Source organism: Carassius auratus, chromosome 10, assembly GCF_003368295.1.
Source record: "Carassius auratus strain Wakin chromosome 10, ASM336829v1, whole genome shotgun sequence".
Classification (NCBI taxonomy): Eukaryota; Metazoa; Chordata; class Actinopteri; order Cypriniformes; family Cyprinidae; genus Carassius; species Carassius auratus.
In genome coordinates this window covers 20,621,515-20,649,477 of record NC_039252.1, presented here as the reverse complement: position 1 = coordinate 20,649,477, position 27,963 = coordinate 20,621,515, and the positions used below count along the sequence as shown (strand labels likewise).

Sequence of the window (27,963 nt, the reverse complement as noted above, 5' to 3'; positions counted from 1 at the left end):
CAGCCTGTAACTCATATGTAAGCTATGAAGGAACACAGACAAGACCTTTTAACACAAAGGATTTATCATGTAAAGTATATACAGTGAATATACAGCAGATTTTAATATAGCAAAACTACTATATCCACGATTACAGATTGTAAAAGTGCTTCAATTGTATCACCTCTTTAGACGGTGTGGATCTGACTGTCAGTTACTTACAGTCTATTCCAGTCCAGCTTTGGAGCGCCTACAGTACCTTGGGATCAAGAAAGAGACAAGAACAGCAAAGAAATGTGATTCTCCAGACAATTTTTATCTGTCATAAGGCCTCACTGCAATTCTGTCATCAGTTTTTAGATATTTTTTTCCCCAACTTTTAGACTCAACAAGGCAAGTTAATACTTTGAAAAGCCTAAAAACCGTTGAATTGTTCCTCTCAGCCACTGTCTTAGACAAAAACGCTAGTAAACAGGGTTACAAAGGTCCATCATTTTCACATTTGCTGTCCTTTTTAATACTGGACTCACTATAAAAAGTAAGAAAATGTTTACTATGTATGATATAAAAAAAAAACTAAAACGGTTAAGAAAAGAAATGGATGAATACATGAATGTATATCATAATCAAAAGATGAAATCCCTCTCTAAATGTCTGATGAAGCGATGCACAGAGGAAGAACATCGTAGTGAAGCTGAGCTAAAGTGCTGCGGTGATGCCAGATGGCGTCACGAGGACTGAGGTCGTCATTTTATGATGGACTACGCCAGATTTGCTTCCTCCACAGATACGTCCAAGCACTGGGGCAACCGGACGGGGCGCTAGTGACTTTCTCAAATGTTAAGGCTTTTCCAATGGGCCCCGAGGATGGAATGGGGCTGCCAGGAATGGGTCCATCACTGCTCGAACACCTACCGTCCAAGAATGAAGTGGGCCTACGGGGACGGAGCTCACAGCCGCCTGCTGGCCCACGCTGGAGACCACGCGGTGGGCAGCAATGGGCTGCTGGGGCATTGGAGCCTCGACGCAACGTGGAAACCGGATTTGACTGTGCACGGGTGGATGGGACCGGATGGGCTCCTTGCCATTCGAGCACCTCATTACATGTTGCGGTCCAGACAGATCATTCCTCCTGCAGAACGGGGCCTGGAGGAAGACGTCAGGCTGCGGATGGGCTCGCTGAAGTTGGGGAAATGGCACACTGGTGAAGATGTCCCTACCGTCTCGTCCACACCCAGGGAATGGAGCATTTGAGAAGACGTCTGGGGAGGACGATGGCGAGAGTTTGAAAGACGTAGTGTTGAGGAGCTTGGAGTCCAGCAGCAGAAGCTTTGAGCCACCGCACACGTGCAGAACCTCGTCTTCTTCTGCAGGAACCTCTGAGCTCTGGATGTTCCTGGCTCCTGATGAAGAATCGTAGCCGTTGATGTTAGGCAGATCTTCTGCAAAAGAGAATAAGCAGACAAATTAAAGACTCACTGTGGAGATTACATTTTTAAATGCTGTTTACATGTCTACCTAAGGTCTTTAACAACGGCACATTCAACAGTCAACACCACTGATGAGCGTTTCCCCATAAAACTGCAGTGTACCAATGACAAAAATCTCAAGATTCTGTTCGAAACATCCCGTTACCTACAGTCACAAACATTTAACCAACCCCCTCAACCTGCAGAGTTGACATACATTTATAATAAATGCTATATTAGGATATAAAGACTTTATCTTCATGTTAAAATGCTGAAATATGTCGTTTTGCTGCAACAAGTAGAATCTTTTAGGATCTTTTTTAAAAGAACCTAGATGTCTTTGAAAGAGGTTTTGTAGAATGTCCCCTAAGGTGACGGACAACAGCCTCAACATGAAAGAAGAAATCTTACCTGGAGAAGACAAGGCAGTGTAAGTGGCAGGAGGATCACCATACAAATAAAAATAAAAAAAAATATGAAAAGATAAATGTTTTTCCTTCATAAAAATGTTTAAAATACGTAAACGGATTAAAATGGTTAAAAAAAATTATGGTGAAGATAGCAGTTGTATTTGATTTCATGCTAAATATTTTTTTAACATAGTTTATACAGTTTTTAATAATTAAAACAAATGGCCCCATTTTTCTCTTTTGTTGAACAGAGCGACAAACTCTTAAGGCTAAAATACAATTCAATTGTGTAAATCATTATAAAACATTGACATTTTAAATATATATATATATATATATATATATATATATATATATATATATATATATATTTATTTTTTAATTTGAAAATTGTATTATTTATAATTACATTTAAACAAATATTTTTTTAATCTGTATTTTTTTATATAAATATGTATTTGATTACTACTACTACAGCTATTCTAATAAAAATATTACAACAACATTTCATACTTATATATTACATTATTATTATCAACTTAAAATATTAAATATTAAATTAATATAAATAATAAAGATAATAAACAGAAATAATAGTTCAACAGTGGTTGACATTTAGAAGGCTGCTGAGAGTGCTGTTTCAACAAATAAATAATGAACACCGGCACAATTTACATTCACATTTACATGTTTATTTAACACCCCTTTCTTTGTTTATTGGTTTCCACAAAAATAGAAGGTGCACATGAACCCATCACTGTTCTAACACTGGGCTGAGGGTGTTTGCTACAGAGACCAATGAGGTTCCAACTCCGGGGATAAACATGGTCATAAATATCGTTTTTCTCTGAACAAAAAAACAGCACATAAAAGGAATCTTTGATTTTTGCACAACACCACAAGTCAAACACTACCCACGGGGCAAAGACCTCTACTGAGAACTACAAGATGAAGCATTAGGATTGCATAGGTTAACATGAGAGTCTGCAGACGGCTGTACAGAGGAGAGGCCAGTGTATAGAACGATCTCGTAGTCGACACTGTCAACAACAAATCAGTAACGGAGCCCCAGCAGCATCTCTTTTCCTGACGTGCAGTGCTGTTCTGCAGGTTTTCGCCAATGCCTCCAACCTAACAATACGCCGCGTAAAATAGCCACAGTTTTTGTATGCCAACATGAGCTTGACGTTCATGGTTTTCTCATCTTGTTGCTTTGTTTTAATTACAGAACTTTAGGGTGGGCGGGAAAACTAAAAACTTCTATATCACATTAAGGTGTGTGTCACAATACATTTATTAGTTGGAAATCAAAAATGTGTGTGTGTGTGTATATTAGGGGTGTAATGGTACACGTATTTGTATAGAGCCGTTTCCTTCCTCTGTACGACTAGTTTTAACGTGAATAAACATGATTGAACATCTCATGCCTCATGTAACTGCTAAATCAGTGTTTCAACCACGGAAAGACATCAACGTTATTTTTAATATTGATAATAATAATAATATTTTTTATTGAGAATCAAATCTGCATATTAGAATGATTACCCAATGATCAACACTGAAGATTGTAATAATGATGCTGAAAATTCAACTGCCATCACAGGAATAAATGACACTCTAAAATATATTAAAACAGATTTCAGATTTACAGTATTTCTAATCAAATAAATGCAACCTTGGTGAGCCTAAGATATGTTATATATATTTATGCTATTTATTATTAAAATAATAATGTGATCATGCAAGTCAAATTCGACAGCATGGGAAAAGTCGTTCATATTTAATCTAACAGTAAGCAGTATGGGAAATCTCTATGGGGCCGCCCAGCCCTACTTCTGTTGCCCTTATGATAGAACTCATTTCAATGGCATTTACAGATTCAGCAATGTCAAAAAGCTGGTGGTTTTGGGTGGGGGGGGGGTTCGACCTGATTAAAGAACTTTGTTTTACACAAAGCATTTCTCAATGTCAAGGATACTTCCTTGGTAGGACTGATCCTTCCAAGTCACTTCCTTCAGAGGCTATAGGTGAGACTCCTCTTTAGCATACGGAGAACACGTAAATGGAAAAGGCTAGCAAGTGCACGTAATTGCGTCATTACCTCAGTGAAAAGGTCTGTTTGAATAACGCTGTGAATGGTATCATTAAATTACTTTGGACAACTTAACTAGTTATTTAGAAAATAAATGCAGATGACGCAACCAATTATTAAATGACAGGTCCGGTTCAGTTAACCATTTGTATTTGTATAATTTATAATATCAATAAAGTAGTAATTTGTACTGGCATTTAAACGTCAAACTTTACTTATATTTACTACAGTTATAACAAATGTTTGGTAACGTAAATAAAAACCGTTAACGCTCCGACTACGTTAACGTTCGACATTTTTTACATTTTTGCGCGCATAGGATTGTGGGTGATTTGAGAGCGCGAAGAGCACGAAGGATACACATATGCATCCTTTCCTATGTATGGGATATTCTTCGAACGAAGGACTCAGTCCTTGGTTGAAATTCCGAGGATCCTCGACATTGGAACAGTCCTTCGACGGATGTCGATGACGTAGCATCCCCGAAATACTGGCTTCCGAGGATCCTTCCTTGACATTGAGAAACACCTAATGTGTCAGACACTGATTGAGATTCTGCTAATACCGTACAGCATTAAAGCGATTTTCCATGCTCTTAATTTGAGCAGTCTTATAACTCTCAGTGAATGAAAAGAGAACCTGTGCTTGAAACAGAGGTGCATGCTGTGGGTCCAGCTGTTCGAACGAAGCAGATAAACCATGTCAAAGACAGAACGACCTCACCACTTTCAACACCTAAGACTAGCTATTTATTTACTGCACATCCACACATACACGCAAACACATACGTACAGTACTGATATGAAGATTGGCCACAGACATGTCTTAACTTCATATTGATAAACACTGCCATGCTTCGATATGCGTCTGATTCACGAGAACTGTGCAAGAAAGCATGGCATCGGGCAGTAGATTCAAGGATGGATTGTATACGTACAGCATTGAGGACCGTAGAGTATTTTTTCCCTCAAGACTACAACCTGTTTTTGTCAATTATATACATCGGAGAATAAAAGGCAACGCAAACTGAAAACAAATCCAGTCGATTTGCACACGAATGCCGTCAAACCATGCTTCAAGATTGTCCTCTTTTCTCAACTGACTTTGTTCAGCAATGACGATTTGGCCGTTAGATGAAACCGACAATTTACATTCGCAAACACGTCTCAACACACAGAACAAAGAGATAAAGTTTTCTCTTAAATAGGTTTCGTATACACATATCTGCATTTATATATGAATACTCAATTCATACATTCATTCTCTACCATTCTATTCATATTCACATAGAATCTCAACCGTATATGAAATATTTCTTTTAAATTATCTCACAATGATGTATACTATGGGGTAAGACGGGCATCTCTGAAGGAATTGCTGGACATTTGGACCAGATGCTTTATACACAGGGGGAACAAATCACTGTTGAGGGCGGGAGAGTCAGATACTGCAGATATACAACAATTTACATTGCTTCGAGCCAACGTACAACATCAATAGAGCTATTTACAAAGAAATAACAGAGGAATGATGATATGGAGGTCGTGAGATGGCGAACAAGTACCACTAATGGCAATGAGGAGCTTCTAGTCAGATTTAAAGATTTAAAATCACTCTACATGAAGTATTATGATCCGTTCGTACCCTGCGGTCAGTCTGGGCAAAGATAAATTCTCACAAGCTGTGTTGCCTACCTGCCGGTCTGTAAACATCCAGCGAAAATACTCCTGTCTGTAAACATTTGGTTCACTTTGTACTTTAATTTTGGTCTGGAAGGAGCCAACTGCATGAGTCTAAACCCATGTCAGTTTAATCTCGAGACGGGTTTCATGAGTAATACTGAAGACACAGCAAAAGACCAAAGAGAAGAACGATTTTGCACTCTTGACTGCTAGGCAGATGAGATGTGTGACAGTCAAATATGCATGTCCAAAGGAAGCACAGATATGGATGCCAGAGGAAACTGGATTTTGAGCCCCTAGAAAAAGGTTGCACCAGACTTGTTAGAAACAAGTTGAACGTAAACTCATCAGGGAGATAAATGTCATGGTGCAGGAGAGCAAAGCTGAGTGTGTCAAATCAAATGAGCGATGATGGGGATGATGACGACAACTGATGGACAACAGCAGCAGGGAAAGAAATAAAACACAAGATGTGATGAACAGGAAGAAACTGAAGCGACGGAATGATGAAAAACCGATTAAAGAGGGAAATGGACGATGAAAAAGAGTGTGGGTGGAGGACAGGATAAAGGAAAGCAGGAAGGATTCATGGTTAAAGGCAGAAGACTACAGCGGATGGCGTCATCTTCAGCACTGCAGGAATTATCTGTACGGTCTAGAGGTCGATGAGCTGGTCCACCAGCAGCAGGGAACGGGCCAGGCTGGGCAGGCTGGACTCAGAGCTGCCACTGTTGCTGCGAGAGTGACCTCCTAAAAGAGGCCAGATTGACAGGAAGGTTAGGGGTGAAGGAAAGGGAGGACAGCCAAATTAAGACAAGGAGAGGCCGAGGAAGGGGACAGCAGAAAAGAGAGGGAGAGAGAGACACAACGGTAAGTTAGCGCTCACAAAAAGTCAAGAGAGACTGTCACGAGGGAACATGATTTAGGGTTGGGATTCGTAAAAATTTTGGGATTTCTTTCAAATAAACTATGAAGGAATTATAGATGGTATTTGATTCAGTTAAAGACCTCTGGGAACATATAAAAATATGAGATGAATTCAATCAAGTCAGGGCAAAAAAACATAAGCTTTTTTTTTTTTCTCAGTGTCGTTATTGTTAATGAAAAACTCCTAAAAACTGAAATTAAATAGACATGAGATAAAAATAACATGCTGCATTGACAACTAAATTAAAAGAATTATCTTAAAAAAAAAAAAAAAAAATCACAAAACAATAAAATTACTACAATTAAAATAATTAATTCAAAAAAACTGATATTAATACAGTATATGAAACTAACATACATACTGCCAAATAATAAAAACAAACTCCTTTTCTGTTATAAATTAATTGCAATCACAAGTAAAGTACTTTTGTTATGTCAAACCCAAAATGAACTGTATTACTATGTAACTATTAAGAGGACTAAATAAAAAAAAATACAGACTGGCAATGTAGAGATGCCAGTTCAACATTCAACATTTTTCAATAAACTGTATAAAATGAAAAAAAATATATATTTTTTTTCAGCATATACTTAGGACCAGGTGCTCACTTTAAAATACTTCAAGTACTTTAATACTCCTTACTGGAATGAAATGAAATGTGGAAATAGAATTTCTAAAGGATTTCTATAACCTAGTATGCAAAGCGTGCAAAATAACTAATCTCATTTCTGTTTAATTCAACCTATCAAACAAAGAATGTGCTCAAGACTATACAGTTCTCATATACAGATAATGAACTGCTTGTCATTAAAATGAGAGCAAGACACAAATTGACCACTTGATCATCTTCTTAAAAAATAAAAAGGTTCCTAAAGCTCACCTTGAGAGTTTTTGGAGACCATTACTGGTATGGGGTCAAATTCATCTTCATTGGCCGTCTGAGTGCTAGGAGGCTCAAAGCCTGAGATCAAACAGTCTGCAGCTGAGAGGCGATGAGGGTTGGGGCAAATGATAGTTCACGGGTAAAAGATTTAAGAGGGTGGTGGTAGGGAGAGACACAGAAGGGTGAGAAAAAGACAGCACTGTTAGCATGATGTCAACACTGAAACAATCACATTAATGTTTTTTGGCCGACACTCTTACCAAACCTAAACAAATGTCTAGAAAGTGTATGTAGTGTGTTAATATTTTATTTTCATTTTTAATAAAATGCACTTAACAGTTCCATTCCAAAGCTCTTTACATGCCTCACCAGGTCACATAAGCTATAAATGCCAGCAAAAAAAAAAAAAAGTGATATATGTTGTACCTGGTATATTCTGGGAAGAGCCTCCTGAGACAGGCGCAAAGTCATCCAGACATGAGGCAGAGCCAGAGGGGAGAGAACAGCCCAGCAAGGAGTCGTCTCCAATTAGAGGGTCTACAGCACAGTGGGGAGCAGCACCAGGGAAACACATGAAAACTTTAAAGTTAATATCTACATAAAAAAATCAGGGGGGTCATATCTTATGAAATCCACTTTTAATCTTATTCAAGGTTTTTGTGAAAACTAAATTTGACTTTTTGGTACGACCATTTCCTACTCTTTTCCAACTCTCAAAATGAAACTGGAACATTTTGCTGTATTTTTAGGTTTGCTGAGTCAAACAAAGTTTGTCCTGTCCCATCTGGACACCAAACAGGCCTTACAGACGTGAAAATGCAGACAGTCATGTGTTTAACATCTGTCAGAAAGCTGTGGAGGTTCAAAAAGTGCCTTTTTTGCACTCGGTTTGAAAAATATGGTCTGGAAAGTATTTATTTCTAAATTTTAAAATAGTCAAATTAGCTAAATTTCATTGGTAAAAAAGGTCCAGTCAATAGTGTAGTGAACATTTTATGACCCCTTTGAGCATCTCTGCATCTACCTGCTTAAAGTACAATGTTCTGCATCCTTAATATGGGGGAAAAGTATCCCTTGTTTTTTAAATTTAAAATCAGCTAGTCTCGACCAATCTCTTCACACAAAGAAAACATTCTGCCACCACTTATGTATTTGATAAGGTGATAAAATGCTAGGCTTAGGCTCATCTGTCTCTGATGCATATTTGTACCTGCCAGTGCTGATGATGCTGGTTCAGCCTCCACAGGGTGCAGTTGAGTCTGAGGGGGCTCCAAGCCAGGAATCAGAGAGTCCAAACACACTTCCGTTTTGACTGGGAATAAGACAGAGTGGGAAAAGAAAAAAATTAATAAATAAAGTTATTCATTACATCAAATCACTGGTATCTTTCATAATGTTCAAACCAGTGATTTGTGTTTCATTCTGCTGGATCTTGTACGATGCCTTCAACACAGAGACTTGGACATCATAAAAACTTCCTTTCGCTACTTTGAGCCCTACATGATATACAGATGCTTTGAGTCATCTTGGAAAGAAGAGGTGTGCATGTCATATCGACAAACAACAGGTGTACCTCAGGGTTCGGTACTTGGCCCCCTCATCTTTTTGATATACACAATATTTCTAGGACCCATCACCAAGCAATATTTCACTCTGTTTTTTCTACCAATGCAATCCCTTAAACTAATCTTACTGTTGTCCAAGCCTTTTGTGTGTTGATTTCACATGATCTCAACATTTATAAATCAAGTTAAATTTCATGTGGCAAAAATACAAAATTGTAAGCTATTACAAATAATTCAGGAACTGGCTTGATCTGCATTAAACAACAAAAAGTGGAATGTTTAATTTGTCTCAGAGAACAGGACAGTGTTAAGTTTAGCTTTTGTAAAAGAAAAGCACATAGAGAGAGAGAATCAGCAAAAGCTGTTACCATCTCTACTGTCATCCATGGAGCTGCCGAAAGGGTCAGCCATGGACAGAAGATCAGGCAGCATGAGAGAAGTATCTGGAGACTTCAGGCCCTCTATCAGCTTCTCTGTAAGCCAGCCAGGGAAAACAGCCAGTGTTAGCCAGAATAAACACAGAAATGCAAGCGTGTGGAAACTGGGAGTAAAGTGAAATGACAATGGAGGATTTGAAAGCCAGGCTGATGATTAGAAAAAGAAAAACTTTAACAAACAGAAATAAGCAGCTGAGGAATTATCGATGGGTCTAAATTATACACTGCACAAAACGGGTAGAGAACAATGTAAAAGCAGCAGTGGTTTTGAAGAAATGCAGTTTTGTTCTGCTGTACATTGTTTGTTGTTTGACTAGAATGACAATAAAGTATTTTGAACTTTAAAAGTGAATGGGATAAACAAAAATCATTAGAGGTAGGATGGCTTGTCTAAGTATGCAGTACTGATGTAGTAAATGCAGTAAGTAGGACAAAAATCAACAAATAAAACATTAACACAAAGTTTGCCTGAAGATACACAAAAAAATAAACCAATAAAATGTATTGGTATGTCTTTCTTGTCAAACAGTATTAACGTATGATATCACGTGACAATTTCAGTAACTTTTTTTGCATTTACTTAGTTGTGTATATTTTCCAATTTCTGAATATTTACTTGATGCTGTTGAATATCTGAAAAAGCACAAACAGATGTAATATATAATTTATATTTTGTTTCTTTTTTCCATTCGTAGTTGTTATTTTGCTTTTAATTACTTTTTTATTATTTATATATATATATATATATATATATATATATATATATATATATACACACACATATATACATATATATATGTGTATATATATATATATATATATATATATATATATATATATATATATATATATATATATATATATATATACACACACATATATATATGTATATACGTATATACATATATATACGTATATACATATATATATATATATATATATATATATAATTACTAGAAAAGGCCAAAGAGTGACAGGTTTATTGTTGGAAAATATAAAAGTGTTAAATAGTACATTAGTGTTGCCTTTGGTAGCAAAACTGTTACTGTGAATCACAACATTTCAAAGCATTGATATTGTGGAGTGTGTACCTCAGTGTGTGGTGACCACTAAGGTGCACAGAGGTCACATAAAGCTGGCATGGACCTATAGATTACCTGGTACAGCTAGCAAACCAGCTCCCAGTTCTAAGCCCAGAATGTCAACAGGTCTTTCAACTATATAAGAGCAGAGAAAGAGAAAATTGAAAATACTACAGTGGTCAAGAATTGCTGGAATTAGGTGACATTAAATGCTGAACATCAGTTTAAACAAAGGAAGCAGGTGGACTCAGCAGGGATGCTGAGGTAACTGGTGGGCCTTGATTCATATTAACAGGAGTCTCCTGCTGATTCCTGCAGTTCGACTAGCTCAGATGCACTGAACATGTGTCATCATACATTGTGGGAGGCCATAAATGATACAGAAATTAAGCGATTGATTAAGAGATTGACAGAAAATGAACAGAATAACAATGGCCAAATACAGACAAAAAAAAGAAGCCATGTCACCATTAAAGTTTATTAGGGTCATCTACAATATATTCACAATGATTTATATTTGTTAAGTGAATTCAATTCAGTTCCATTCATGTAAGAGTGGAACATTAGTTTAGTGCTGACAGTACACCTACCAGAGGATGGAGGAGCAGGTTCTGCAGCTTCCAGCCCAGGAATAAGACTCTCAGTAGCTGCAATCAGAGGTTCAACTGGTTCTACAAACAGCAGGAATACTTTAATACATTGATAATCCAATTCCAAAATTCATTTCTCACACACCCACCAATGCATAGTACAACATGCAGTAACACACACACACACACATTTATATATAATATATAATAATGTAGTTGTGTATATTTGCAAATGCATATATATATATATATATATATATATATATATATATATATATATATATATATAAATATATATATATATATATATATATATAAATATATATACATACATACATATACACACACACACACACACACACACACACATATATAGTGTAGGATGTAATAAGATAATACAGCAGTCTGTGAGAAAGTGAAGTTACCGTCAGCTAACTTGGTAAAGTCTTTGTTGAGCAGGTCGTCAGCTGTAAGTTTGGAAAAATTGTCATCACCAAAGGGATTCCAGGTGGGCTGGTCAGGGGGGCTTTTCAGGCTAGAGGCTGAGGCAGGAGCTGGAGGACCAGAAGTGCTGCCCTGCTGTGCAGGCTGGTACACACTCTGCTGGGAGGACTGGGGAGAGTTGGATGGGGTGGCACTGGCTGACCTAATTTTGCCCAAATTAAGAAACAAGTGCACAGACAATAGATTTAAGTAGGTTCAAAGATGTCAAATGATTTATTTTTAGATAAGTAGGGAGTATAATAGCAGTGTCTCTCACTACATCTATACATTAGATTTCTCACTTTGACTTGTTGAGGCTGGCCTCTGCTGTGGCCGCCTGCAGCTGCTGAGTGGACTGACTGACCGGAACACCAAACATAGCGCTGTGTGTGACATCACTCTGGATGCGTCTGTGCCCCGCTTTCTGGGCCGTCCTAGGGGACGAAGGAGGAGTTTGGGAAAGGCCAGGGGCTACAGGCTGAGGAAAAGACAGCATGATAAGCAAGTATGAACTCTTAAAATTCAGAGAATTGGGACATAAAAGTTTTATTTAGATGCACTGAAATGGCATGAGTTTAATGAATTGAATTCCAAAAAACCAAAGGTGAATACAGATAAGAAATAAATATTAAAAACTGATACATAATTCCCAACATTTGTCTATAAAAAATTGTTGAGACAAAATTGTTGTCAGACTCCAATATTGCTTGGTGGTTGGTGTTAAAAAGTTTGGGGTTATTTAAATATAATAATAAATGCTGTTCTGAAGTATAATTTGACACTGAAGACTAAAGTAATGGCTGCTAAAAATTCAGTTTTGCCACCACAGGAATACATTTTTATAAAATATGAAAAGTGTCATTTTAAACTGTAATATTTCACAATGTAAATATTTTTAACTATTTTTTTCATCAAGAACACACTGCACGCAGAGATGGAGGCAGCAAAGATAAAATTTGGTAAAACGTGATTTTCTCGATTTCATTAAGTTTTGTTTTATAGAAAACTATTTTCAAAAGATTTTCGTTTTGTATAAATTGTATCTTAATTTTGATCCATGTTTTATCAGTTGCCCGTATTTAATAAATTAGAAGCAAATATATGCATCGCATGTGAACTAAACTCAGCGTGTGCCTCACAGATTTGAGAAAGATAGGCTATATATTACAGAGAGCTTGAAATGTCTTCTTTTAAACTAAAATATTCAAACAAAAATAAATGGGCTACTCTCTGATGATGTAATCCATATGAAATGTGCATTTCTCTCTGGCGTTCATGGCGAGTCTGCATTGTCAACGTCATCTTTGCAGCAACACAGAAAACACCAGTTTATTACTAAACAATAAAATTAATCCTTGCATATTTTCGAACCAGCAAGCCATTCTGGGTTGAGCAAGACCCCACGGAATGAGCGAGCGGATCGGGATATTCAGAAATGCGCTCTCCGCTCACGAGCTCGGATCGGAACAAACCCGAGCCTCAATGTCTGCTGACCTTGAAGAAACATACAAATGGACATAGCCAGACTAGACTATTTTAAGTAAAAGTTATGAGCTTACTGACGATTTTTTATAATTCTTAACAAAATTATAATATATTAAGTTTTTTTTTGTTTTTTTCACCTAGTTCGTTTTGCTTACGTTCCTATGGACCAATGACGCTACGATGAGCATTTACTGCTTTTTAAAAATGCGTGTCAGGAAGCAGGTCGGGTTCAATATTTTATTTTTGTGGTCCGAGTTGCGGGCGGGTTAGTTGAAAACATCAGTCGGGTGTGGGTTATTAATACATTGACCCGCGCATCACTGCTTGAAACCATAAAATTAACAACACTTCAGCAAATCAAAACTGAAAGCCTGCAATTCTAATTATTTAAACAAAAACATTGTTGGTCACAAATGTTATACAATCTGAAGAGCAAATAAACCAAAATGAGCAAACAAATATCACACAAACAATCAAAACAATCTATAATGATCCAAAATAAACCAATGATGGACAGATGGAGGCAACACAATGGTTGATAAGGCACAGCCCCTTCATAAGGTGCATCATTAGTGAATCTATCTGAAGGACAGAGCAGCATGCACACGATGGAGGTGATTACCCTCTCCTCTGCCTTCTCTGGGCTGATTTGGGATTGAGGTGCTGGCTGCTGGACAGTGGGCGGCACTGCTGCAGGCTCAGCCTGTGCTGGAGGCGGGGCCCCAGGCGGCTGAGTGACACTGGGCTGGATGGGCACCGGCTGCTGCAGAGCCACAGATGCCTGCTTACGACGGGCGCTCCGTGCAGGTGCGGTGGGTGGGGCGGGGCTGGATGGAGGAGGAGTGGCTACAGCTTTCTGAGGGGCGGGACTGCCAGCTGCAACTGGAACACCCCCTCCTGCTACTGCAGGCACAGCTGTGATGGGGATGGGCTGCACGGGCTGTCACACAGACAACCATACTATGATGTGAACCATAAATGTGACCTTTACCTATCACAGTTACTTTAGTTTAATAAATGCAATCTACAGGCTGGAACAGAAATGTACATTAATTCAAATAAGGTGACACCCAGACTTGAAAAAAGATTGGTATCTCTCACAATCAATAAGTGAGTTTGAGGTGGGCCTATCTGTACCTCTTACAAACTGGAAATCAGTAATCTTTGAAATAACACAATCTGTTATGGAATTAAATTTCATGAAGTTAAATTAGAACAGCATTACACTGCTTTTATGCCATTTTATCTTCCTTATCCTAAAATTCCTGCTCTGTAATAGACTATAAAATTAAAAAGAGCTGAGCATTGTAGGTTTTGATTAGTGCAGTGGGGTACAAGCAAAGTAAAGAGACTCACCATTTTCTGCTGAGGAGCCGGAGATGCCTGGGCTTTCTGAGACTGTAGCGCTGCAGCCGGCTGAGCCAAGTTCAAGCTGACAGCTAAGAAACATACAGAAAACAATGGTGCAATTTTAATATTTTTTTTTTATGTTGAATGAATATTAATATCTCATAAGAGAAATCAGTCAAACTTATAAAAAAAAAATTATTAGGGGTGTTGCAGTAACAGTTTTGTTTTTATATAAATAATACAAAGATATCTAAATAGCCTTTAAAATTACTCAAAATCCATATATAATAGCAATGAGGCAATGCTAATTGGTTCAAATAAAGTATCAAAAGAAAAATAAATTGTTAAAATACATAATGTATTATAAACAATAGAACTGAAGTAATTTATGCATTATAACAATTGCCTGCAGAGGGCGCCTGATGGCCTGACGATTGTCTTTACACTTTACTGCGCAATCTAATCCTAGTTTAATATTGTTTAAACCTTTAATTTAAATTTTCCCTTAACTTTAAATTTGGCCTTTACTTCTCAACAAAAATTTGAGGCAATGAGTTTTTCTCTTGAAATTGCGATGAACAGTTCGCATATCGAGAAAGACATTGGTGTATTCTCCTGTGTTGTGTAGGTTTAAAAGTATTTACCATACAAATCATATTAAATGGCGCACGCTGACTTCCCAGATGTGTTTTATAATAAACCCAACTCTGCAATATGCAGAGATGGAGTTTAAGATGCTCCACACATGTAGATGATAACAGTTTGTGCGGAGCAGCATTTACTGTAAACTAGGACTTCAACAATGCAATATCTACATCTATCTATTATTTCAAATAAGAATTTAATATTTACTATAAATCTGTGAATAGCATGTTCATTATGGTAAGACGAACATTTATTACACAAATTCAGAAACAAACAAGAAAGCTATTACGTTTCAGTTCTTCTATTGGTTCAGAGGTGGCATACTGTAGCTGTAAGTGTATTTTATGCTCACATACATGTAGGTGTTGAAGAACAGTTCATAATATTGGTACCTATCGGCTGGGCAGCCCCAGCGGGCATGTTAGCTCTCTTGCGTGGGGTCAGGGCAGCAGGCTGGATGGGCAAGATGCCCCCTAGTGCCTGGGACTGGGATTGTGCTGCTTTGGGCCGCTGGCGTGGGGTGATGGATGTTTCAGTGGTGGGAATGGGGTCTGTAAGTCTATGAGACAAAACATGGAGACACAAATTTCAGGTTAAATTTACCAACCACAGAGGACTATGGAGTCTCTGAACAAATACCTCGCCTTGGTCTGGCCTTGGCTCTTCTTTGCGGCTGCTTCGCTCGCTCGGATTGGCTCAGGAAGTTGAGCAGGAATGGGAGAATTCTGGGGGGACATATTTCAGATTAGTCTTGTTTTTATGATTTCAGGCATTCCTACAGGCTGACACACACAAGCACCCAATCCAGCAACTGATCCCTGAAGTAAAAGCACTGACCCAACAACAGGCTGAGAGTGACCGCGGAGGAGAGGAAGGAAAAAAAGACTAACCTTAAAGTTTTGGACAGGGCAGTCCCGTCTGGCCAGTTTGAAAGCAAAGTAGGACACCTGATAAATGTCAGGCCTCTTATCAGGGTCAGGCTCCAGCATGTACCCTGACAAAATCACCACCACAGAGAGAAGGAAAGAGGAGGGAGAGCAGGAGAAACAGAGACTGAGTGTCACCATGTGACCGACAGAAGAAGAGCAGAGCAGATGATCGGTATTTAGTGTTTAGGGTGTTTATTGATACAAGGAAGTTGAAAGAATAGTTCATCCAAAAATGAGTCTTAATTGCTCACAGGCTCCGAATACACATACAGACAAGCCACGAGTCACAAGAGGGTGTGGAATGTTGATCAGTACTTGCTTAGGATGGGCGTCATCAAATATATAACTGAATCACACTCTGGCCCACCTCTTCCAGCCGAGACAGGGATGGCTAAACGAAGAATGCCCGTGCGTGGCTTCTAGTGCAGTGGTTCTAAAACCTGTCCTGGTGCACCCCCTTCCCTGCACATTTTTTATGTTTCCCTCAACTATCACAACTTATTCAACAAATTAGTGGAGACTGCAAGACCTGAAGTGGCTGTGTCAGAGACATATAAAACGTGGAGTGCTGGGTTCTGATGCACCAAAAACCAAGAAAACACGTCCGCAGCATCGTACTTCAACAGTTACAGCAGTCGCACTCACAACAGACCCAAAAGAGAAGACAATGCTGAATAAAGTAGTCATTTTTGGACCAAAATGTATTTTCGATGCTTCAACAAATTCTAACTGACCCTCTGATGTCACATGGACTACTTCTTACCTTTCTGGACATGGACAGTATACCGTACACACACTTTCAATGGAGGCACAGAAAGCTCTCAGACTAAATCTAAACTATCTTAAACTGTGTTCCAAACATGAACAGAGGTCTTACAGGTTTGGAACGTCATTTTTGGGTGAACTAACCCTTTAAGATTGTCTAGTCTGAGTACACCCTTATTCTCCCACATCCCGCACACAAGTCTCTAGCCGCCTGCAACCGCACTCGCCCATCTACTGTACAAGAGGAGAAGATACTGATTTATATTTTACTGTTACTAACATAAAGCTATTTCATATCTTCAGAAGTCTATATATATATAGTATACAACTGACTTTTACAGTGATTGCTTTGAGATTTTAGATTGCACAAGTAATCTAATTTCCTAATGAGTCACATTTGCTTTCATTAATGATGAGGATTTTCAAGGATTTCAATTTTGTGGACAATGGAGGAAAGAAATTACACGAGTAATTACTATAAAAAATGTCACTTCTGGCTGAACTATAACTTTCAAGTGCAACCCACAGCCATACTGAGCCAGTGGTGAGACAGAGACAGAAAACTAGTGCGGCCGGGACATGAGCAGAGAGAGGCAATACTCACGGATGAGACGGTGCATGTCCTGGGAGTACCGAGAATTGTCTGGAATAGTGAAGTTGCCATCACAGATGGCCACCTGACTCTCGCCGAAGGGCAATGTGAAAAAACAGAGTTTATAAAGCAGACAGCCCAATGCCTGAAAGAAAGGAGGGGGGGGGGGGGGGAGTCATTACACAGTAAGGGGGAAAAGACTCTTGATTTATAATATAATAGCTTTAAATAAAGATGATGAAACATTACTTCCACCTTTTATATCAGATTACTGTAATTTTGAAAGACTTTGAAAATACATTCAAAGGCAATTCATGAAAACCAGTATACTCTCGTTGTATTCTTTAAGAGACATATTTTATCTTTCTGTAGAATTTTATTATTTCAAGTTTATGGTACACAAAACCAAAATTGTAATTTTGTTCCTCTCTGACTTTTACACTTACAGTACATTATCCAAATGCATAAAGCATCAAGTACTATCTCTTCCACATAAATCTGAGCTTCTGTTCTAATGAGCCACAGCATTTACATTTTAATCATTTAGCAGGCGCTTTTATCCAAAGCGACTTACTGTACAAATGAGAACAACAGATGCAACAGTATACAAAGTCTCAGTTTGTTTAGTAAAGTACACATAGCTAGGGCTTTTTATTTGTGTATATATATATATATATATATATATATATATATATATATATATATATATATATATATATATATATATATATATATATATATATATAAAAATGGAATAGAATGGAAACAGAATTGTATAGGTAACTGCTAGGATTAGTTGTTCAGGTGCTGGCCACAAAGATGTGCCTTTAGAGATTTTTTTTGAAAATGGCCAAAAAGACTCAGCTGTTTGAATTGAGATAGGGAGGTCTTCCCTTAGTCAGTCACCTGGCTTCTATTTACACTGCGCATCCATTCCTCACCCACTGTGTAAAACCCCATTGGTACATACAATATGATACCAAAAGTTGACACCACACATACTTGTTAAATACAAAGTCTGGTCAATCTGTAATTGGTTCTAGAACGCTGACATTAATATAACCAGTAACCTAGTAGCCATTCAGGTGTTGATTTAGGCATGGAAGATCGATTCAAAACTGGGATGATAAAGCCCCTGAATGGCTGAATGATTTTATATCTCTGATATTTTTAATTACCCAGATGTCCGCTTTAGTGGTGATGATTTTGCCGTTGTACAGATTCACCATTTCAGGAGCGCGATAGGACAGTGTTGTGTACCTAAACAAAACAGACATTTTTATAAAACAATGTAATCTAAGTAGTGTTATTTAAAAAAATAAAAAGCGTGATATATCTGTGACCATAAATTGTTCACTTTATTTATTTATTTTTCAAATTTAATTCATGAAAGTATAATGTCGGCGGTATTGGAAGCAGACAATAAAGTATATTTTATGCCAGTTTTCTAATGTGTTAAATATTATTTACATCGACTCATTTACTAAACACTTATCAATAGCAATTGCACATCACACGGAATTTGTCAACATCCAAAAGTTAATAGGAATGTCAATACATTAAAATGTCAAATTCTAGGTTAAAGTATAAATAGTACAGTTAAACAGTAGTAACTTACAAAAACAACTAAAGTAAAATCCTGTTACAAACAGTGGCACTAAAAAGCACTAATAGTTTTAGTATAGTATATACTCAACATTGGAGAAGACAATGCTGAATAAAGTCTGTTTTTGCTATTTTTGGACCAAAATGTATTTTCGATGCTTCAAAAAATTCCAACGGACCCTCTGATGTCACATGGACTACTTTGATGATGTTTTTCTTCCCTTTCTGGACATGGACAGTATACCGTACACACAGCTTCAATGGAGGGACTGAGAGCTCTCAGACTAAATCTAAAATATCTTAAACTGTGTTCCGAAGATAAAAGGAGGCCTTACATGTTTGGAACAGCATAAAGGTGAGTTATTAATGACATAATTTACATTTTTGGGCGAACTAACCCTTTAATACTATATTAATATGCAATTTATTCCTGTGAAGCAAAGCTGAATTTTCAGCATCATAACTCCAGTTTTCAGTGTCACATACTTCAGTGATCCCTGAGAAATCATTCTAATATGCTGATTTGCTGCTCATTAAACATTTCTTCTTTTTATCAATGCTAACAGTTATTGTGCTGCTTTTCAAATTGTTGTTAAAAACGTTTTTAAGTTGAAATTGAAATCTAGACTGTACACATACACATTATGAACATCTTTACTGTCACTTTTAATCAATATAATGTATCTTTGCTCCATATATGTATTAATCTTCTTCACCTTACCAATCCCAAACTTTCAAACGGTTTTGAAATGGATTAAAACTTAATTTTTATGAGTAAAATCTCTTTTGACAGACTGCCACTGGTTCGAAAATTCACAGAAACAGGCTGATTGGAAAGAATTACTTTTTAATTTCGTCCTCCACCACAGTCACTCCTTCACTCTGGGGGTTCTGGAACTTCATGGTGGCGCTGCCAAAATCACACAGAACATAGTGTCCTCGGTCATGAAGGAGGATGTTTTCCACCTGCAAAGAGAGACCGATATTACAGGTGATCTTTAGAAAAAATAAAATACCCTCCGGTAAAATACCACATCTCCACCTAATGAAATAAGTTTTTACCATGCTAACGGTCAGTCACAAATGGCTGTCAACTATAATTCATTCCATCAATGACTCAAAATGAAATATTCACTCACAAAGAGTGGAGTGGAAGAGCAGAGAAAACAAAGCTGCAAATAAAGTTACCTTGAGGTCTCGGTGGATTATGGGAGTTTTGTACTGATGCAGACGTGCCACAGCTTCACAAGTGTCACAGAAGATCTGGAGTGCTTCCTGTTCACTGAAGCCCGTCTGCAAACGCTGGTTCATTAGGTTCACCACCTGACCACCTGCACACAAACAAATGTAGAGATAGTAAACTTTATAATACTTCAGCACCAAATCAATGCTACCGATGAAATAACACTGATAACACTGCAGCCTTTCGTTTTTTTTCATGCATGCTTATTGTTCTACGTTGCTTCCATAACGTATCTTCTAGTAGGAAGAAAACAAATATCCATTCAAGTGTTTATTACAATTTTTTTATTTGCATCTGGGTTTTTTTTGTACTTGTCAGTACCATCTATCATATACAATTCACCTGATTTATACAATATTTTATTCCTATTTTCTTCTCTCTGACTTTTGACAGTATTTTCTAATATATGGAGTGATAAAAAGATCATATACAGAGTGACCAAAAATCATTAGGATATTATAAAAAGATCATGATCCATGAAGATATTTTGTACATTTCCTACTGGAAATATATCAAAACTTAATTTTTTATTAGTAATATGCATTGCTTAGAACTTCATTTGAACAACTTTAAAGATGATTTTCTCAATGTTTTTTGAACCCTCAGATTCCAGTTTATCAAATAGTTTTGTATCGGCCAAATATTTAGTGGGTTTTGTGGTTCAGGGTCACTTATGTGAGTGGTTGGCGCACTGTTCACTAAAACATCATATTTCTGCTTGAACACAGCTCAGTATATTCTCGTAGTTGTATACAGTGAGATGCTTGTGTGTTTTGGAGAAGTTTGTGAGGATCATGGTTATGTACACTTGGCATCAGATGCTCCAAACACAGACACTATTGCTTGTTCTGAAAGAGGAAATTTTTACTGATGAAGTTGAGTTGCCTTCAGATCGCAGAGTTTCTGCACATTCAGAATGGTTTCATTTTTCATTTTATTTCGGTGTTTAATGGTTCTGAATGGATCCGTTGTAGTTTATATGCAGTCCTTTGGCATCCCCCTGTGGTCTTGTTTGGTAATGCAGGTTTACTTGTGCTTATTTGTTAATATATAATTGAGATTACCATTTAAGTTGTAGAAATATTTTTGTTGTAAACAAAATATATTGTATAAAATATTTTTTCCTCCCACCCCAATTTTTTCCCACCACCATGTGTCCCTTTAGGGGCTCCGTACAATCCACATCAATGGAAAGCTTGTTTATTCAGCTGATGTATAAATCTCAATTTCAAAAATCTGACCCTTATGATTGGTTTTGTGGTCCAGGCTCACATATTAGAATTTGATGCCATCTTTTAAAATACATTTTTTTAAGATTTGTGACAAAGATTTAACCCTTCAAAAGCACTACCTAAAGATTTCCCTTTGGATACATCTCATGATATTACCACAAACATGTGTCCCTGAATCCATCTGTAAGTACTTCAGAAATCATTTACATTTAGCAGACGCTTTAACCCAAAGCGATTTACAAATGAGAACAGTGAAAGTAATCAAAATCAACAAAAGAGCAATGATATGCAAGAGCTCTAACAACAAGTCTCAGTTAAATTAACGCAGTACATGTAGCAAGGTTTTTTTTATTATTATTCCTATATATATATATATACACATATATATATATATATATATATATATATATATATATTAAATAAAAAGAAAACTGATAGAATAGAAAAAGAATAGAGGAAGCTAATGTTAGAGACCTTTTCTGCTTTTTTTAATTGTGTAATACATAATAAGATAAGAGATATAATACAAAAAGATTAGGAAAGCTTGTGATTTTTTTTTTTTAAGAAAACAAGTAGTTAGTTAATGAATAGAGTAGAGTACAAGTCTAAAAGGGACAAGTTTGTTGTAGGCATAAAATTAGAATAGAGAGTGATAGCCAGCCAATTTGCCTTTAATTGACTCCCTAACAAGCATGTTTGATCTGAATCAGTTTCTTGTAAACATCAATAGCACATTCAATACATCCAAACACTTGACCTTTTGTGAGCACTCGAAGCTCTTCTGGAAGAATCAAAGAATCCATCACCTATTGGGGCTTTACAATAACATCTTGCACAAAATGAACTAATACAGACATTGAAAGCTTTTCAGATGAAGAGACAGGAAAACTTTTTTGAACGCATGCCCCAGTCAGGTTTAGTACCTTTGTGTAGGTGCTGTAAGGAAATGACATAGCAATTTGATAAATGAAAAGCTTTCTCAAGAAACAACAAGACTAGGAGAAAAGATTATGTCAGATTACCATGAAAGACTGAAATCTATCTAAAGGGTGCCCTCAGGTGGATGTATTGCATAAAAACAGCATAAATCCTGCCAAATGGAGATTAGGGATGATATGAAGACATTTTCCCAAGGATAAATACACTTGAGACAACATCATTACTGATTACAATAAAAGATATTTGTCTTTGATGTTCAGGATCTGTTGCTCATGATTTCATTTTTACCATTTGATCTTTACATCCTTCCCTTTCTTTGAAAATGGTGGATTCATTATTTTTCTTACAACAATAAAACTGAACAATATTACATGACATACAGAACTTTTATTAACCTACGTAAGATGCGTGACAAACGGAGCTCTGCACATGACAAAGTTCTTTATTATTTTTTGACGAGAAACAACAATAAAATAAACAAGGACAAACTCACTTGTATTAAACAGTAATTAAAAAGTGCTTTTTCTTTCACACTAACACTGATAAAACTGACAACTAGATGTGTAAAATAATTGAGAGATCCTTTTAAATAAAATAAAATTGGAAAAAGGAAAGCTTACTGGTTATTCACTTTTCTTTGGAAAGACCCATGGCAAACACTGGAGTTTTGTAGCTTTTAGTCCCTTGGTTTTAAACACTGTTTGCCATCTAGGTGGTACGTGTTTACTCTTTGCAAGGTGTGTGTTTGTTTTCCCACACAGAGCACAAGGCGGCTGTGTGCAGCTAGGCATTGTGGGGCTGAAGAGCAGACTTACCTCTGCAGACGTCCATGAGGATAAACACCTCCCACACGTCTCCACCTCCTACAGCCGTGATGCTGGAGTCCAGGAAACCTACGATGTTCTTATGACCATTGAGATCCCGCTGGAACACAGGCCACCAAGAACAGAAAGAGAAGCAATGAGCTCAAACTGAGACATCACAAAAATCTTCTCTCTGAACACTACACTAATGTTTAATATCCGGGGGTTACGCTTTTAATGTTTCTTTCTTAGTCTCTTGCGCTCACTAATGCTGCATTTATATAAAAGAAAATACATTTTGTGAAATCTATACTTTTTTTTCAATTCTAAAAACAATTTTCTATTTAATACTTAATATTTTCTATTTAAAAATATCATTTAATCTGGTGATGGCAAAGCTGAAATTCCAGCATCATTACTCCAGTCTTCAATGTCACACGATCCTTCAGAAATCATTCTAATATGCTGATTTGGTGCTCGAGAAACATTTCTTAGCCACAACAATGAAAACAGGTGCTTAATACTTTTATAGAATTGTCTTGACGAATAGGAAGTTTAGAATTAGAAATCAATTCTGTCATCATTGCTAAAGCACAGTAGACATTACATCACACTCACCATGATCTGGATCTCACGCTTGCAGACCTGCAGGTCATGTTCATTGTTAACGTACATCCTCTTTAGGGCACAGCGCACCCCCTGATTGGTCCTCACCAGGAAGACGATTGCGAAGCCACCTACAAAAGGCGAAAACACAGTTGTTTGGGCTGTTTTGCTGAAAACAAGCTTGAGGACTGGAATAGTTAGAAGATATTTATACCACAACACTGCCACCATGAGGGAAACAGCAGGAAACCTGTGGGCTGTTTTTTTTTTGTTTGTTTGTTTGTGAACAGCATACAGACAGAATATGTTATAGTACATGCTGATATGTCCAGCCAGACATCAGATTCGCTGTGTTGGCATAACGTGGTGCAGGATGTTATTCCTCAATGCAGGACGCAGACATTTCATCATGGATCTAGCGCTACAGAAACAGTCAAACATTCAGTGTTAGCTCTCTGCAAAGCAGATGTTATTGGGGTTTTATATTGCAGTGCGGAGGAAAAATGCTGAGATGTGTTTAAATGGGACAGATGAGTCCGAGATGCGCCAGGCCTGAAAGTCTATTAACTTCATTAACTTCATTACTAGCTCCATCTGTGAACTGGAAATCAAATTAAACTGAGTAAACCTTCCTTTTTTGTTTCCTTGACATCAGCGATAACACATGAATTCATGATGATGCACTGAATGCTCACCCTCATGTTGTTCACCGGTTTAAATGATCTTTCATGGATACATCACAAAGATGCTTTTTTTAAACATTTGTAAAGCTTTAACAGCCCCTGGAAAGCTTTTATTTTCATAGTGTGATATAAAAGTAGCATTATGTTTAACTAAATATCCTTTTGAGGATGAAAGAAAATCAGCATGTTTAAAGCAACATGAGGGAGAGGAAATAATTACAGAATGTTTGTTTTGGGGTAAACTGAGCCCTTAAATTCCTCATTTAGAAATGGATCTTTGAATCAACATCAAGTTAGAATTTACATACACTACTGATCACAAGTTTGAGGCCAGAAAGATTTTTTTATTGTTTTGTCTCATGCTCACGAAAGGCTGCATTTATTTGATCAAAAATCATGATACACAATATACAGTTTATACATATTAAAATAATAGTTTTCTATATACATGTACAATTTATTCCTGGTATGCAAGGCTGAATTTTCAGCATCATAACTATCACATGATCCTTCAGAAATCATTTAGTATGCTGCTTAAGAAACATTTCATATTATCAAAATTGGAAACTTGGGTAGACAAGATTAACTGGTAGAAATTTGTCAACCGACTGGAGAATTTGGACTATCGTTTCTATCGCGGTTACACAGTCATGTGACATTGCGGTGCAACATGGTCATGAAAACATTGTTAGCACACATTTTTAATAGTGGTGTAATGGTAAACAAAATTAACGTCACGGTTCAGTATGGTTTCGGTACAACTGTTCTTTTTTAAACAGTTGTTTGTTTAACAAATTGATTTTTCTTTAAATGAATTCAATTAGAATACAAATTTTCCTAGGGATAAAAATCTACCTCAGCTTATGCTCTGAAGTATAGGAAGTCCTTTTACGTTACTATAAGGTAACAATGAACAACAAAGCCCAAACATAAATTACTATTTATTTTTAAAATAAATTAATCAACACTCAACTTCTATGCAAACATGTAAACTGCACATAACGCAGTCTTTAAATTAATTTCTGAAATATGATTTGTACTTGTTATTGAAATACATTCATTCACAGTGACTGTCATAACTTGATTCCAAACAGATTTATTTAAACCTACATTAAATAAGACATCACTAAAGGGTAAATTTAAATATGAGTACAGCCTAATATTTCGCGAAATGCTTTTTTCTAGACTTCATTTCTCTAGCGAACTAACGAGCCGTGGACACTGATGACTTTCCTTAGGTAAATGCACTGCTACATAACATTTTGTTTACACGCTGTTTAATTCAAACACAGATTGAGCGAAGACATGAGGCATGGGATTTTAATGTTTATTTCATGTTTAAACTAGAAACGTAGGGATGATCACGCAGCTGACAGTGATCTGTACTGCCACATCAAAGAGCGTCAAAACAGCATTTATTTATTGCAAGCATCTTCACAAACACAGTAATTTAGGTCTTAAAGGTGCACTAAGTGAATTTTGCCAAAAAAAATTATATTTAAAAGCACCAAAACAAACATGCTCATACATCTAACCACTGTACACCTTTAGGTCACGCTACATGTTTACTGGATAAAATTTGGCTATCTGCAGAGGTGGAAAGTAACTAACGACAAATACTAAATTGTGGTACCTTTACTTAGAAAAATTAAACTAAAGTATTCAACTTCACTACATTTATTTTTCACCAAAAGTATTTACAAAAAAAAAAAAAAAAAATGAGGAGTAAAGCCCTGCGCTTCAGACAATAACAGACAGGTCTGACTCGGGTGCAAAACCAATCAAAACTTCCAGTTCAGCTGGAGGACAGGGCATTCAAACCACACTTTGCTGTCGTTACAAATCGGCATAGCATTTCAATATTTTAGTGAAAGTGAGCTATGCTCTGATAGAATTATTGCGTGGATGAAGCAAGAACAATGTGTGTCTAAGATACATGCACATAGTTCAGCTTAAAGGTAAAAATGACTACATTACAAACATTATTAGGTTACTTTGACCATCACCCACTCTAGATCAATATAATCTATAAAGGTGAAAATCAAGATATTTCATGATACAGTTAACGCATTTGGGGATGTTTCGAATAGAAAGGAACAAATTTAATAAAACAAAAGTGCTGTTGTGGCTGCTGTTTTTCACATGAGGACAACTTTCTTTTCCTTATAACTATAAAATATGATAAAAGTTCATCAGCATGCATTGATTAATCCCATGTTGTAATGCAAAAATAAATAAATAAATAAATAAAAAACTTGCTCCTACGACCAACTGAGGAAGTTAGTCGCAGAATAGTGACCAGAGGGAAGAATGAGTCTGGAGCCCTGGATAAGGATTTTTAAAAATAATTTTTGACAGAATGGACTTTCAAAAATCAATTCTTCCAATTAAATATTGTATAGCTAAAAGCTAAATATACTTATTTTGTTTGTTAACTAAAATGTTGTGTTAAGGGGCCTGCAAGGAAAATATTAAACATCAATCTGACATACCTTCTGCCAGAGTTTCTTCTACAGTGACCTGGTGTCTTCCAACAGTGAAAGCCCGTCCGATAAAATTCCCACCAACACTGCTGCAGGATCCAGAACCTCCCGCTCCACCTCCAGAACCGGGTCCAGAGCCCACCAGCTCCCGCCGGGAGTCAAAGAACTTCTTCATGATGTATCACAGATCCCTTAACTACTTATGCGAGTCTATAAGAAAGTGGGTTGGTTGTTCTGGTTCTAGAGGTCTAGATCAGCTGTGACTGTCAAACATGGACTCGTACCCCAATTCTGGTTCTGATCAAAGCTTAAATGAACCGTATAGCAACAAAAACGTATTAATAAACGAAAACAACAGGAATATCTGCTAAATTAATACATCACAGTTGAGTATATCCTAATAAAAAGCATCTATCAGCGATGACCTGATATGATTTAAGTGTTTGTCTAGTGTCTTTTTATGGGACACGGGCCCTTATCACGATATAAATACTTAAATCAATGTAAACATTTAAGCCCTGTTGAAAAATTAACCTTCAAACTTGAAGCGAAGAAAAAATATTGTTTTGCTGGATGAAAGTCAAACTCTCCATCATCAGCCAGCTGTGCAGCTCATGAGAACCTATAAAAAACAACCCACTTTTCGCAGAAAAGCAGATGACATGCGATATTAATTACAATAATAGATAATTTAATTTGTTAAACGTCCATAATAATATTGATTCGTCTCTTGTTTGATGAAAAAGAATAATAATTTAAATTCAACAAATACTCAGCTAGGCGCTAACGCTAGCATTCCTGCAAAACGCGCTCAGACGCGTGACACATCTCATCTGCGCGCTCCGCCGGTGGCCTGCCGGTGAACGGTGAACGGATGCAGTTTGATTTTAATCGGAAAAAAATAAATTCAGGCAGAACTGAGCTTGTTGTTCATGGCGTCTCTCGTCTGCGGCTTCGGATGCTGCAGATGCGCCAGCTAACCGGAAACCACACCGGAAGCGTG

The 27,963-nt window shown here is 37.0% G+C and overlaps 1 protein-coding gene across 6 annotated transcripts; it reads right to left on the bottom strand.

Annotated features, from left to right (window-relative positions):
• Positions 1 to 46: 46 nt before the first annotated feature.
• LOC113110274 (AP2 associated kinase 1b) lies at positions 47 to 27,963 on the bottom strand. Of its 6 annotated transcripts, none has more exons than XM_026274364.1 (21): positions 26,970 to 27,963; positions 23,807 to 23,925; positions 23,201 to 23,309; positions 20,160 to 20,302; positions 19,816 to 19,937; positions 18,545 to 18,626; positions 17,379 to 17,511; positions 15,971 to 16,074; positions 15,720 to 15,805; positions 15,473 to 15,639; positions 14,442 to 14,524; positions 13,708 to 14,025; positions 11,903 to 12,078; positions 11,543 to 11,763; positions 11,118 to 11,198; positions 10,603 to 10,662; positions 9,377 to 9,481; positions 8,654 to 8,755; positions 7,870 to 7,980; positions 7,441 to 7,542; positions 47 to 1,421 (listed from the first exon to the last, which is right to left on the bottom strand). In XM_026274364.1, exons 1-21 carry the CDS (start codon positions 27,133 to 27,135, stop codon positions 820 to 822), a joined length of 3,192 nt encoding a protein of 1,063 aa, XP_026130149.1. In that variant the 5' UTR covers positions 27,136 to 27,963; the 3' UTR covers positions 47 to 819. The 6 variants fall into 6 exon arrangements, with proteins under 6 accessions (XP_026130149.1, XP_026130151.1, XP_026130150.1 ...); XM_026274369.1 differs by lacking the exon at positions 47 to 1,421 and adding an exon at positions 4,677 to 6,382; XM_026274366.1 differs by lacking the exon at positions 9,377 to 9,481.

What these genes read in the sequence shown, in the direction of transcription:
- LOC113110274 (XM_026274364.1), bottom strand. Translation starts at nt 27,135, where the DNA reads ATGAAGAAGTTCTTTGACTCCCGGCGGGAGCTGGTGGGCTCTGGACCC. An exon ending in GCCAGCCTCAACAAGTCAAA is followed by an intron (nt 11,764 to 11,902) that starts GTGAGAAATCTA and finishes GGGCAAAATTAG; the next exon opens with GTCAGCCAGTGCCACCCCAT. An exon ending in CTTTACCAAGTTAGCTGACG is followed by an intron (nt 11,199 to 11,542) that starts GTAACTTCACTT and finishes TGCTGTTTGTAG; the next exon opens with AACCAGTTGAACCTCTGATT.